This window comes from Zootoca vivipara, chromosome 3 (genome assembly GCF_963506605.1).
Source record: "Zootoca vivipara chromosome 3, rZooViv1.1, whole genome shotgun sequence".
Lineage (NCBI taxonomy): Eukaryota > Metazoa > Chordata > Lepidosauria > Squamata > Lacertidae > Zootoca > Zootoca vivipara.
In genome coordinates this window covers 108951525-108966447 of record NC_083278.1, presented here as the reverse complement: position 1 = coordinate 108966447, position 14923 = coordinate 108951525, and the positions used below count along the sequence as shown (strand labels likewise).

Here is a 14923-nt window from a genome sequence, read left to right as displayed (position 1 = left end):
TCGAACCACTCCTTCTCTTCTACCCTTTGCCTCGTCTGTCCCAGGCTCTGAAAGGTCTGGACGACTCATATTCTACGATCACAGAGAGCTGCCTCATGCTATTCCATCCAGGCTTGCACTGTCAACTCTCGGCAGGAGGCAGCTATCAAGATCTCAGACAGATTAAAGCCTTTCCCAGCCCCACCCTGAGAAAGAGGTGTGGGATGCAATGGGGAGGGTGGGATTTCCTTGCAGCCCTCTGGCTTATTGGGACTGTTTCTCATGTAATTTCTCTCCTTTCTGGGCAATGCACCAAGAAGACTCTTTTCGATCTGAAGGCAAAATGCATGTGGATTTTCTTAACAAAGTGAGACAACAAGAAGCTAGTCACCTGTGGACTTTGCATTCTGCCATATACAGATTTATTTTCCATGAACAGAGTGGTGGGGGGTAGGGGGATTCACATTAGATCATGTCCATCTGGGAATTTTTGTTTTACACTTTACCACCTAATCTCCAGGGTCAAGTCCACAGGGTGGACAATCTAATTTTTTAAAAATAAAAAGAGACAAAATTTCTTTAACCGCTGACAAAAAAGGTGGGCAGGGAAATTCTCTAATAACTGGCTGCCATTAGAGGGTAGGTAATCAATTGCTTAAGGGATGATGCCTCTTATCTATTATAAGTTAATGGATCAGAGATGAAAGACAAATGGAAACCCAAAGAGAAAGAGCATGATTCTAAGCCAGCTTTGTTCAAGGAGAAAATGAGGGGCCTTTTTGGTCAAATATTCTTTTTCCCTCAAAAAACAAAAAACAAAAAAACCCACAACAAACACATACCTCTTGGCAATCCTGAAGAAACTTTTGAAGATCTCTGTTGTCTTTTAATCTCATCAGAAGCTCGCTGGCCCCCTCCCGGTTCTTCTTATGCCTGTTGAAAACAAAAACAAGGAAGGAACTTCTTAAATGTGGAAACTCTGGAGGACTTTTGAGGTTTTGATTATTATATGCTGCCTGAATGGAGGGTCTGTTGCAGCTCTGTGCATATCTCTCAATCTTTTGGACTCTTCAAACATCCTCTAATCGGGGACAACTCTCCTTGAAAAGAAGGACACAATGGCAGGCCTCAGAACTTTTCCCACACACAACAGAATGAAGCAAAGCATTATGGAGATTTGTCCGTCCAGAATAATGCAGGGGACTTCAACAAAGGATGGGGCTTTGTATTTAAGGTCTGTTCTGGGGAGGGGCAGCAGAGCTATGGATGCTGGAAAAATGAGATACATATTTCCTAAAAAGAATTCCTGCACTCCTTAAGGGAGACAGCAGTTTGAAACGTTAAGAACTGGATTAGAAAAGAAGGGCTCGATTTGAAGGGTGAAAGCTTTAGTAATAGCCATAATACCAGAACTTGAGGCCTTCCAATAAATCTGAATGCTGGGAGATGCAGCATAGACAAATGGAAGCATTTATTTGCACAGTGCATAACTGAACTGTGGAATTTCCTTGCACAAGAGGCAGTGATGTTTACCAACTTTAAGAGGAGGAGGCAAATTTGTGAAGCTCACAGTGGCTATAAGCCACGATGGTTGTGTTCTCCCTTCACTCCAATGCCTCTGAATAGCAGTTGCTGGCAATACGCTTGTACCAGGCTAATGCAGCTGGTAGTTTCTGGGCAGCTAAAACAGCTCCTCTTGAGAAAGGAGCTGAGCGTGGGGCACAACTGAGAGAAGGTCCCTTCCTAAGTAGGCAACATGTCATGTCCTCACAGCAGTTTCCTGTGCTTTGAAACCAGAATTGGGAAAAATAATAAATAAATAAATTGTTTTATTATTTATAAACTGACTGCATTGCCCCAACACTCTGGGCAGCTTCCAGCAAAACATAAAAATGCCAGAAAACATCAAACATTAAAAACTTCCCTATACAAGAAAGCAAACCCGGACACACCCAGCTTCAGGCCTTCTAGACGTTTCGGACTACAACTGTTTCGGACTACAACTCTCTTCCCTATTCAGCTGGTGAAAACAGGGAAGAGTATATCCCCAAGAGGTACATTGCGGTCTCCAACATCAGAAAGTTTGCAGACGTTATCCTGCTAGTAATAACCCTCTCATGTACATCAGTATCATTAACGCTGCGCTGCAATTGAAGACATGTTGAGCCCCAGAGAGTGCCCTGTCTAACTAAGGCTGCCTTCTCAATTCTGGTGAGATTTGAACCTAGGACTCTGTGATTTGCAGCTTCCTCTCTTGGCTACACCGGCTCTCGTTGTAAGTGCTAGAAGTGAAGCAAGCATGCCCAAAAGCCACCTAGCGAGCAGGAATTTGAAACCAGCCCCTCTCCCTGTTCATAGCGCCCAAACTATCACCTGCTGCACCACTTCTAGAAATAAAATATGAGGCCAATGTGGTTACATACGCTCAATTTTTTTTGTAGGGGAAGAGAACATTAAGATTGTAAAACCATGCTGGTTACAGACAGTGGCCATGCTATTTCCTGTGCATCATTTGAGCTATATTGGATTTAGCCACAGAGACTGGGCCAGCTTCCCCAGAGCTAATCAAATGAGGATTTCTCTGCTGTTATACAGGGCAAAAATTGGTCCAACTTATACTTTTTTTAAAAAAAAAACCACATTAAAGTTAACATGCTTTGACCAAACTTGAAGCCTCTTTCTGATCCCATTACACATTATGAGGCTTTCTCACAGAAGACATGTTTTGCTCAAAGGCTCTTTAATAAGTCACTGCTATGACTCAGCACCCCATAAACTTACTTTCACCAAGGCCAGCTCCAGCGGTTTCTATAATCCCTAAAGAAAGTAACAGCCTTAAGATTGCCTTGCAGGTGATTAGGCTTATGTAAGCGGAGGCTGTGGTTTTAAAAAAGAAAAACATCCATAAAAAGGTGTTGTCATCCCCCCCCCCAAAAAAAGCTTAACGTCCTTCCAGACGCAGTAACAACATTAAAACGAGCAACCCAAACTTGAAGCTGCACGCTGGAGATGCTGTGGAAGACCTTGTGCTCCATCGCAGAGAAGTTGGTCGTCCCTATCTAGAGGCAACCCATAGTGTTGGCGAAGGCTGGTGTGGCAAGCTTTGTGAGCCTCTCTTTCCTTCTGGTTTCCTTATTTTGGTGGCCATTTTGTGAGGGAGATACACAGGTGGTAGTTGACAGAGGAAGGTGTCTTATACCAAGGCAGAGCGCTGGTCCATCTCATCAAGCATTGGCAACTCCAAGAGCACGAGAAGAGCTTTGCCAGATCAATCCAGAGACCCCTCTAGCTAAGCATCCTGCACCCCACAATAACCAACAGGATATGCCTGTGGAAAGCCCACAGCCTGAGGGCAATTGCACTCTTCTGCTTGTAATCAAAAGTAACCAGTATTCAGAGGTGTGCCACCCCTGATCTGGGGCAGCAGCTATCCAAGGTTACTCAGGGGTTGGGAAAAACTTGGGCCCGGCAGCTGAATCTGGCCCTCCAGGCCTCTGTCTGACTTTCAGAAAACTCTGTCCAGAACACTGCTCACTGGCTCATCCTGTGATTTTTGCCTGGCTGGAATATGTTCTTGAAATCTGAACCCCCCACCCCCGGATTTCAGCATGTGTAGAAGCTAGCCCACAGCCAAAATGTAACCGTTTTCACTTAGAATCATAGAGTTGGAAGAAACCACAAGGGCCAGTCCAACTCCCTGCCAAGCAGGAAACACCATCAAAGCATTCCTGACAGATGGCTGTCAAGCCTCCGCTTAAAGACCTCCAAAGAAGGAGACTCCACCACACTCCTTGGAAGCAAATTCCACTCTCGAACAGCTCTTACTGTCTCTTACTTGTTCTGCTGCCTTCTGTCTCTGCCCCCCTCCCCATAGGACAGGTGGCCCTCAAGCAGCTGCCCAGAAGGGAATGAGGTCCTCAGGCTGAAACAAGGCTCTTCATCCCTACCCTAAATGAAGATGCCTAAGGAAGAACCTCTGATGTTCTCCATGCAGACATGTGCCTTTTTCGCTCAAGTGATGAGGCTCAGCAGCTGACATCCCAGAGTGCTGCAGCCTCAAGGGCCAATGTCAACCCTTCGTCCTGCTGTGTCTCTCACACTTCCATCTGGCAGCGGTTAACAGACAGTGCTGTGGCTGGCTGGGTGTGTGCACTGCTCACAGCTAACTTCCTAGGTCTAGACAGACTTGGCAGGGACGGTCGGTGCAGGAGATGTGTTGGGTGCAATTATGAGGCGGCGTCGATAGCATCTGTCAACACCTCCCATTAAAATTAGCGGTCCTGAAGCAACGGCTTATGCACTGAGGTCTGCTGCTCATGGTGCAATCTGAGAGCCTTTCATAGCCAACATTTTCTAGAACAACCCAAGAAGCCTTATAAAGGGCATGAGTATCAGCTGCCCTTGGGTAGCTGCCAAGGCCACAGCACCATAGCAGGGCCTACAGTTTGCATTCGCCCTGGACTTCCCTTGAGGGAAGGTCTGGCCTGGTAACACTGGTCAAGTAAAACTGGATCGCCATAATTTAATTGTGCACTGGATAGATCCACTTCTGGATATAAAGCCACATGTAAAAACAGACAAACACAAATAAGGAAGTGGGGAGAGTGTAGCCCAAGACTCACTAAATATTCTCTGCAAAGTCTACCTGTCATCAATGGAGTCCACTTTCTCTTGGATCTTGTCAGAGTTGATGTTGCCATCGCTAACCAGCCTCCTTCCGGTCTCTACAACTGCGTTGATCTTCTCCTCGTTGGCATCCATTGTGGTCATGAAATCCTCCTGTTTTTTGATTGCAGCTTCCGCCCCTTCCAAAGTGGTGGGCATTTCAGTGTGTGCCAAAACATATTCCTGTAATTATAAAAACAGCTACAGTGAAGCCTTTCCAAAGGTTGGCACAAATATCACTTCTGTGAATTCTCTAATTGTATGCCAACACCTCCCGGAAAACTTTTCAAATCTTTGTTGAGCCCAGAGTGGGCAAGTCATCTTCACATATTTACGGGGTATGTTAGAGCATTCACAAAACCATGCCACATATCACTGGTTACATGCAGATGCTATATTCCCAAACCACTCCTAAACCACAGTTTAGAGATGACTAGGAATGAGTGTCAACTTCAAACTTCCCCTCCTCCTTCCCCTTTCTCCACTCTTTGTCTTGACTTTTAAGAAGACTTCCCGATTCCCTTAAACCATGGGTTGCTATTAAGTCTGAACCATCAAACTGTGGTTTGAGTGATCCCTCCAAACCAGAACAGGAAATCAGGACCAAACTGCAGTTCACTCAAACTGCAGTTCACTCAAACCACATTCCAGCGACTGAAACTTCACGACAAACTATGGTCTGAGAAACCAGCACACCTTCTATTAAGGCATGCAAGAGAGAGAAGGGGCAGGGGAGGAGCCTGAATCTATCGCCCATTCCAGATTCTCCAAACCATGGTCTGGAGAATGCAGCCAATAGATCAACTTGAGAAGATTCATTTGTAAGAAAATGGTTCTGTGAAGCAGCCCTTGAGGATCAATTAGGAAACTGCTTCCTGAGTTTTCTGAGCTCTACACCATGGGCCCAGATTCCAAATTAGTTTTGCCGCTACCAAAATGTATGTGCTGCTATGAGGAAAATAACTTACAGTGGAAGGTTAGATCTGGGATTTAAACCTCTTTCAGACACCATGCATGGCAAATAGGCCCCGGAATTGCTCATATGATGTGACTGTCCTGACCTTTGACAGGCTAGACAGATACAAAATAGGAGAATAGGGGGCTGCCTTACACTGAGTCCATCTAGCTCAGCATTGTCTACTCTGACCGGCAGCGGCTGTCTGGGGTTTCAGGCAGGGGACATTCCCAGCCTTGAATGGATATACAGTAAATGAACCTGGAACCTTTTGCCTGCAAAGCAGGTGCTCCACCACTGAGCTATGGACCTCCTCCCCCCCTTAACATGACACCCACTCACCTGGTTGTTAAGGAAGGCTTCTGCTTGCTTTGTGTCTCTGAGGAACAGCTGATAGGCATGGGACTGGGAGAGAAGGTTCTGCCGATTTTCCCACATCTTGTGCAGCTCGTTCCATCCGGTGTCCAAGGCTTGCAGGCGCTGGTGCAGGAACATGTACTGAGCATCCGTCTGCCCTTGGGTCACCATCTCGCCCATGTCTCTCATCTTCTGATAGTCTTCTTCGTAGTTGTCGATCTCGTTCTTGATGCTCTCATGCTGTGTGAGCAGCTTCTCGGCCTCCGTCAGCGTGTTCGGCATATCTTCCGAGGCAATGGCTGTCTGGGTCCGGGACAGCCAAGACTGGAAGTCGTCCAGGTCGCGCAGAAACTGCTGCAGCTTGCTCGCCTCCCCAAGGGACTCTTCACGGTTCTTCAAGGTCGTCTTCATCTCTTCCCAAACATCGTTGATTTCGGCAAGCCTCGACAGGATGGCCCGAGCTTGGTCGGGGTGCTCAGATTCCAACTTTTCGGCTTCTTTCTGCAGGTCGCTTAACTTGGCCTCGATGGCAACCAAATCGCGCTCCATCCCGGTCAGCTTCCTCTGAAGAGCGATAACGCCGGCCAGGTCATTCCCAAGCTCTTGGGTGGATTCAATAACCTTTGTCTTCTCCCTGATCCACGACTTGGTTTCGTTGCATTCAAGGTGGTAGTTCTGGATACTGAGGGCTGAGAGCAGGGCCTCTTTCTTCACATCAACAAGCTCTCTGAACTGGCTCCACCTTGCACAGAGAAACACAGGAGGTAAGATGGAGAAACATAATGTGAACATTCATCATGGCTCCTCCTTCCCAATCTGCCAAATGTGCTCTTTAGTATATGAGATACCTCTGCTCCCTCAGCTCACAAATAAGTTTAAAGACATATGGCAGGAGTTGTTGATCAGTGAACGGCATAGCTGCCAAGTCCCGGTTAGAAAAATACGGGATCAGCAGTGCCAGCACCGGAAGTCGCTTCTACGCATGTCCAGACATGCGTAGAGGCAACTTCTGGTGCCGGGGCTGCCCGATTTCCGGTGCCCAGACATGGGCAGAGCGGCACCGGAAGAAATCCGGGGGAATTACAGGATATTTCGCCATTCCGGATGACAGCGGGAAACGGCTTTAAAAACGGGGGTTTCCCGGGGAAAACGGGAGACTTGGCAGCTATGGTGAAATGTAAGTCATGTTCTTATTGTGAACTGTGCTAGAGTATCTGAGTAAAGAAAACAACTAACAATTCATGGAAGAGTCTCAGGTGGACCCTTTTCCTCATTTTGATTTTGGAACTTTGTTCCCCCACTTTAATGGCTGTAATTCTAAACAACAAGAAGCGGCCCACGGGGATCATTTAACCGGCCCACGAGCCGCCCTTGAACTGAGCCGCCTGCTTGGCAAGTCCCCATGTGTTGAGCTAAACTGGTGCAGCGTGGCATCAGGACTCGCTTCTGCGTCGCTGGAAATTGCATCTGCGCATGCGCAGGTGCTGAAAATCGCGGGCGCTCATGTGTATGCAAGTTCCAGCCCATGGAGGGATCTCTGCTGGAGTAAACCGGCCTAGGCGAGGTAAACCTTGCCGACCCTTGAGTTAAGATTAAGCAGTATATAAATATCTTTCCATTTATGAGTGGATTACTTATAGCAGAGGTTTTCAACCATTTTGGGTCCATGGCTCCCTTGACCAGCTACATTCTTTCTGCGGCATCCCTGTGGGGCTCAAGAGTCCAGTTATGTCACCCCTTGCCTGCAGAGCTAGCAGCCCCTCACACTTTTTTGAATACCCTCCCTTGTGAAGTGTTCACCCAGTCACCTCTCCTCTCTCCTTGGGAGACCTACGCGCAGCCACAGTTACCGCCCCTGGCCTTTGAGCTTCTCCCCCACCCCTAAAAGAGGTGCCTCCTCCCACTGCCCCACAGGGGCCTGAGAAGCACCCCCTGGCCAGCCCCAGAGGCACCATTCACCTGGAGAGCTTGCAGCCAGGGCTGCTGCAACGAACAGCTGTGCAAGCCTTTGGGAGGCAGAGACGTGAGAGGGCATCAGAGGAGGGAGGGAAGGAAACACGGATAGAGGCCAGTGTTGCCCGCAGCACCCCTGACCATCATTCAAGGCACCCCAGGTTGCCATGGCAGATGGGTTGAAAACCACTGATTTATAGAATTTGCATGGGCAAGTATAATGAAATTGGAACGCACTTACGCAAAATATAGTGTGTGTGTGTATATATATATATATATAATATCTGTATTTTAAATAAGCAAACAGAGGTACCTCTGGTTACAAACTTAATTTGTTCTGGAGGTCCGTTCTTAAGCTGAAACCGTTCTTATCCTGAGGCACACTTTCACTAATGGGGCCTCCCGCTGCGCGTGCGCCTCTGGCACGTGATTTCCGTTCACATCCTGGGGCAAAGTTCGCAACCAGGAGCAGCTACTTCCGGGTTAGTGGAGTTTGTAACCCGAAGTGTTCATAACCCGAAGCGTTCGTAACCAGAGGTACCACCGTATATAGAATTGTAACTGCTAATTCTTATAGTGTTGTAGTGTGCCTTTCTTTTTCCCCACTCACATTTTTACTTTTTGTTGTTTAAAACATAATAAAATAATAATAAATCTGTACACTAAATAAAAAACTCTCTCTCATCGGCAAGAGCAAATCCAGTTAAAAAAACAAAATCTGCCATGGATACTTCAGCTGAGATTTCTGCATTGTAGGGGGTTGGGCTAGAAGACCCTTGGGGGTCTCTTCCAACTCTACAGTTCTATGAATCTATGAAACGGGGTATAGACCACTACAAAATGACATCAGATCTACGTGGGTTGGGTCCTAATGCTGCCCCCCACAAAAGGCAGGATAGAACCAGTACTGCATTCATGACTGAACCCACCTTGTGTTGAGCTTATCTTGCTGCGCCTTGATTTCCTTCTCGCTCGGATGGCCATTGTGGATCAGCTGCCTAGCAATCTGGTTCACCACAGCAACCCGTGATGCCTGATTGTTCATTTCTGGCTCTAAACTTTCGAATCTAGAGAGGGGGGTAAAAAGAAAAAGGAAAGGAAGCATGAGAAGAGCGCTGGCAACTATGCAATACCAGGCACTGAGTTGCAATTACCCGGCGAAGCCCATCCCAGCCCTTAGCCTCTCACCTGTGCTGGATCACCTCCAAGTCTTCCAGTTTCTCGGGGATCTCCGTGTTAATCAGCCACTGTTCCTTCTCGTCAATCCAAAGCTCACAGGCATCCGCTTCGCTGAGCATCTTGTACAGGGCCAACGTGTCCTGCAGGGCCTGTTTACGAAGCCGTGTGAGCTCGGCAACCTCCTTGTACCTTTCTTCCATTCCGGACAGCCTGCTCTGCACATCGGTCGACTCTGCGTGCTCCCGCGGCAAGGCTCCTGCCTGTTCATGCAGGGAATCCATGATGGACCTGTAGCTTGCGATCTCCTCCGCGACGTCTTTGTGTTTCTTCACCAAGGACTGAGTTGAATACTCGTCGTGGCCAACGTCACTGCTGGAGACAATCTTGAGGATGTCCAACATCCACGCGTCGATATCGTCGGCGTCTGCCTGGAACTGGTGGAGGAGGGACGCTTCTTCAAGTCGCTTCTTCCGGATGGTGGAGAGCTGCTCCAGATTGGCCCACTGGTTCTGGATGTCCGCGATCCTCTCTCTGATCTTCTCCGACCCAAAGTGATCCTCGGCTATCATGTCCTCGCCTTCCTTGATGGCCTGCTGGAAGTGGCTACTCCGACCGCTCATCTCGTCCTCAAACGCCTTATGCTTGCTGAGAAGGCGGACGATGCTGGTCAAGTCTTTTCCGTAGTCATCCGACGACAAGATCTGCTCTTTCTCCCTTATCCAGCCCTCCTCTTCAGCCATCTCCCAGAAGAACTTCCAGAGGCGCCGGGACTCTTCCAAGCGAGCTCGGCGCTCGGCCGCTAACTGACACAGCTCCTGGTAGCAGAACTCCATGTGAGCCACTCGGTCTCTGATCACTTGCGGGTCACAAGGCTTGTAACCTGTCGGTAGGCACAAGAGGCATATGGAAAGTCAAACTGCAGAGCAGGCCAAATTATATTCAGCAGCTGATGTTAAGATATAACGCATGTGCTCATGGGCGCTGGGGACCAAACAGATTCACTTTAACAGATGCAATCTTCTGGGACGTCTTACATGTTGAGGCAATTCACACTGCTGGAACGTGTTTGGAGACCCCACTCATTGTTCGTCTGCCAGCACTTCCAGAAGAAGTGCACAAACAGGTCCAAACCCACCCGTCCCACACTGCATCTGTCATTATCCTGCACCTTTCATGCAGGTGCTCCTATATCCCCACCCTGCCTCGCCCGCTACTTTCCTCTGTAACGTGATGAGAGAGAAGTGCCACCAGCCCACATGCTCTGCTGTAGGAAATTCCGAAGGAGCCACATGCAAAGTGGAAGGTACGCACAGTCCTACCTTGGAAGTCAAACAGAATCCGTTCCGGAAGTCTATTCAACTTCCAAAACCTTTAGAAACCAAAGCATGCCTTCTGATTGGCTGCAGGAAGCTCCTGCAGCCAATCGGAACCCACGGAGGACGTTCGGCTTCCAAAAGAACGTTTGAAAACCGGAACACTCACTTCCGGGTTTCAATCATTTGGGAGCCGATTTGTTCAGGAGCCAAGGCGTTTTACATCCAAGGTACAACTGTATGTTGTCCACAATGGGAATCTCCCAGATAAAGGAATTACAGAATGTGCCCAATTTAGCTGGTGCCTTCTGCTCTGTTATAGTTGGCATGCTGGCTATGCCAGCCAAGAAGGAGAAGAAAGAAGAAGAAGAGTTTGGACTTGATATCCCGCTTTATTACTCCCCTAAGGAGTCTCAAAGCGGTTAACAATCTCCTTTCCCTTCCTCCCCCACAACAAACACTCTGTGAGGTGAGTGGGGCTGAGAGACTTCAAAGAAGTGTGACTAGCTCAAGGTCACCCAGCAGCTGCATGTGGAGGAGAGGAGAGGAGAAGAAATGGGGAGGAGGGGGAGCATGGTATACTAGCTCATGCCTCCTGACTGCTGGTAGAAAAAGTTGGGGCTGAGGAGGCACAGTGAGCCACAAATCTTCTGGACAAATGCTTCCTTGGGCTGTAGAGGCACCGTGGTCTACATCAAATTAATTTATTACACTTGTAGGCCAACAAAGAGCTCAAAAGTGGCTCTCCACCAAATGATAAGTAAACAAGGGCTTACTAGCCCAAGCTGCTGTTTCTTAGAACAGACTTACCTTCTCCGTCTGTGGCAAATTTTTGGGCCAATGCATTGACGCCTCTCACTCTCTCGGCCTGAATGGAGATGTCAGCCTCGACAAGTGTGTGTTTCTGCAATAGGTCTTCCACTCCGAGGAGATGCTTGCCATAGTCTTGAGACAGCAACAACACCTGTTTACACAAAACCACCCAGTCAAAAACACCATTTTTCTAAAGTTCCTGGGGGCAAACTTTGTGTTTTACGACTGGCTTTTTCATTAGAGAGGTGTATTTTGAGATCTCAATGGTATTTTGTGCCCACAGAGCCTAGGGCTTGCCGATCAGAAGGTCGGTGGTTCGAATCCCCACGACGGGGTGAGCTCCCGTTGCTCGGTCCCAGCTCCTGCCAACCTAGCAGTTCAAAAGCACATCAAAGTGCAAGTAGATAAATAGGTACCGCTACAGCAGGAAGGTAAACGACATTTCCGTGTGCTGCTCTGGTTCGCCAGAAGCAGCTTTGTCATGCTGGCCACATGACCCGGAAGCTGTACGCCGGCTCCCTTGGCCAATAATGTGAGATGAACGCCGCAACCCCAGAGCCGGTCACAACTGGACCTAATGATCAGGGGTCCCTTTACCTGTGTTTCCCAGGTAAGTCTTGCAAATGTCGAATTCTGTCTCTCACACCTGCCTGATTCTACATGCACATAACTTTTTTCACTGACTTGAGCACACATGTATTTTGGACCCCAATATGACGTGAGAACCAGCTCTCATCAGGATGGGCGCCACTGCCATTTCACTGAGTATGAACGTATGGCGAGGCAACCCACAAAAAAAATTTTCAAGATGGCAACCTTGCTGTATGCCAGTACATACAGTACATGTCAGTATGTATGTTTAATTTAGTATGACCGCAGAATCTGTACCATATTGTCCTGAATATAAGCCACACTTTCCCCCCCCCAAATTCTGACCGTGAAGAAGAAGAAGTGTGCATGCACACGAAAGTTCATACCAATGACAAACTTAGTTGGTCTCTAAGATGCTGCTGGGAGGAATTTTTTTATTTTGTTTCCATTTTAATGGTGCGGCTTATATTTGGGTACGGCTTATATTCGGGCCAATACGGTAGTTGTGAGGCTTGGCTCTTTTTATTTTTAAAAAGGTGGTTAAAGAAAATAAAAACCTAGGTAATTGCTAAATACCATATTTTTCATTCCATAAGATGCACTTTTTTCTCCTATGGAGCGAATGTGTGGCCGGTCTCTGGCTCCCTTTCCGGTCCTGCCCCCTTGCCCAGGCCTCCATTGTTGAATGTTCTGCAGACGGGGGCTGTTTGTTTCCCCAGTGACATGTGACTGGCTGATTACATTATCTGTCTGGAAACTGTAGAAACAGCTCCCTTTCCTTACCTAAAGAAGCTGCAGAACTGTGAGTTGAACCCCATAAAAACAGGATTTTTTCCCCTTTGTAAAGTAAGCTCAACAACTTTGAGCTGATCCTTAAAAAATGGGGCTTTTCCCCTTTAAAAAGAAGCTGCACAACTGTGAGCTGATCCCCCTTTCCTCCTCTAAAAACTAGGTGCATCTTATGGTCAGGTGCATCTTATGGAGCAAAAAGAAATACAGTGGTACCTCGGTTTATGAACACAATTGGTTCTGGAAGTCTGTTCATAAACTGAAGCGTTCATAAACTGAAGCGAACTTTTCCATTGAAAGTAATGGAAAGTGGATTAATCTGTTCCAGACAGTCTGCGGAGTACTTAAACTGAAGTGTTCATAAACTGAAGCAAACTTTCCCATTGAAAGTAATGGAAAGTGGATTAATTCGTTCCAGACGGGTCCGCAGAGTACTTAAACTGAAGCATTCATAAACTGAAGCATGGGTGTAATTGGTTCCGGAAGTCTGTTCATAAACTGAAGCGTTCATAAACTGAAGCGAACTTTTCCATTGAAAGTAATGGAAAATGAATTAATCCGTTCCAGATGGGTCCGCGGCATTCATAAACCGAAAATTCATAAACCGAGGTGTTCATAAACCGAGGTTCCACTGTACGGTAATTACAGCCTAGAGAAGGTCCAACCCCCTTTCTGAGCCTCTTTGTTTCCCACTTCTGCCAATTACCTTCATCTCATCCATCCAGTCCATAATGTACAGCATCTCCTGGAATATCTTCTGCAGACCAAGGTTCATCTCCAGCCGTTGCCTGCGTGCCCTGAGCAGCTCCAGGAGGTACTCCCATAGGCGGAACACATTCTCTTTCCTGGCCGTGATGCGTTTGATGTCGTGGTAGTTCTCAGCCTCAAGCTCCCTGGCCACAGCAACCACCGCCTGGACCCTTTCCTCGTAAGCGGCAATATCGGTTTCGATGGCTTCGTGCTTCTTTGTGGCAGCCTCCACAGCGGGGAGGTCAAACCCAAAATTGTCCTGTTAAAAGACAGAGAGTTCCGTTTTTTAATGGCCCGGTGACAAGGGTTACTGAATGTGGGAAGATGTATGAAGACGGTATTTCTTTAAGCAACAAGTTAAACAGAAGAATTCCAAACCGCATGAAGGTAATGATGACCAACAGCATGGATGGCTTCAAACAAGGAGAAGACAAATTTGTGGAGGGTAAGGCTAGCAGCTAATGGCTATGTTCCCCCTCCACTGCGGGAGGCACTATGCCTCTGAATGCCAGTCCCTGGAGAACATAGAGAAAATGCTGTTGTGCTCATGTCCTGCTTCTTGGCTTCTCATGGGCATCTGGTTGGCCAATGTGAGAGTGGACCAGATGTGCCTTTGTTTCAGATGTACCTTCAGATTTATTTATTTTTTGTTTCGTTTCTATTTTATTTATAAATTCTCCAAAAATAAAGTACAATTGCTCAAACGTTTTCCAATACAGTCATACCTTGGAAGTCGAACAGAGTCCGTTCCGGAAGTCCCTTTGACTTCCAAAACGTTCAGAAACTGCGGAAGCCCCGTCGGATGTTCGGCTTCCAAAAATAGTTTGCAAATGGGAACTGTCACTTCCGGGTTTGCGGCGTTCAGGAGGCAAAACGTTTGAGAACTAAGCTGTTCGAAAACCAAAGTATGACTGTATATATTTCCTTGACAGTCAACTCCCCATCCAGCCTTCCACAGTTTCCTCAAATTATTAATATGCTGCATATTATAATGAATCTATACCTTCCTTCCTCCACCTTATTCTCCGAGTAACTTTTACTGCCTAAATTGATCTTCGGTTCCTAAATTGGCATTTTGGCAATAACCACAGTATGGTATGCTTATCTTATGATGTTCCACGAATCGCTGCTTTGAGAATTCTAACGTTCCTTGTATGTAGATATCAGGTTCAGATGGAAAACTTGAAGGTATGGCATGACAAGGATTCCAGGATAATACCTTGTTCCACCCAACCAGGCTTCGTCAGCCATGCATACTCATATTCTTGTATAACGGAAACATGGAACAAAATAAATTTAGGAACCGATTGGACTTTATCTCCTGACCATCCATTGGACTTTAATTTCTCTTGATATGTTTGGTCTGTTTGCATGATGTGTTGGTCTATGGAATTACACTTTGTGAGGTATTAGATGTTGAATTGTGTTTGAAATAGGAGTTACCTAGTCAACAACAGCCTGTTACTTTGCGTGTGCTGTTACCAGGGTTGTATTTACATAACCTAAGGTTTAGTAATGTTTTGCATAAGTTGGAGAGCCAGCAAAGGAAAATTCAAAGACCGTGTCACGCTTTTGCCCT

The 14923-nt window shown here is 47.1% G+C and overlaps 1 protein-coding gene across 4 annotated transcripts in view; it reads right to left on the bottom strand.

Moving 5' to 3' along the window:
- The window catches only part of SPTBN1 (spectrin beta, non-erythrocytic 1), a 212123-nt gene that overhangs the window by 46734 nt on the left and 150466 nt on the right, over positions 1–14923 (bottom strand). For all 4 annotated transcript variants that reach the window (XM_035110961.2, XM_035110965.2, XM_035110962.2 and 1 more), the window contains 7 exons: positions 13301–13603; positions 11212–11365; positions 9098–9968; positions 8839–8976; positions 5942–6698; positions 4625–4827; positions 822–912 (listed from right to left, as the gene is read on the bottom strand). In XM_035110961.2, coding sequence (XP_034966852.1) covers positions 822–912; positions 4625–4827; positions 5942–6698; positions 8839–8976; positions 9098–9968; positions 11212–11365; positions 13301–13603 — 2517 coding nt within the window. The remainder of the gene's footprint in view (positions 1–821; positions 913–4624; positions 4828–5941; positions 6699–8838; positions 8977–9097; positions 9969–11211; positions 11366–13300; positions 13604–14923) is intronic.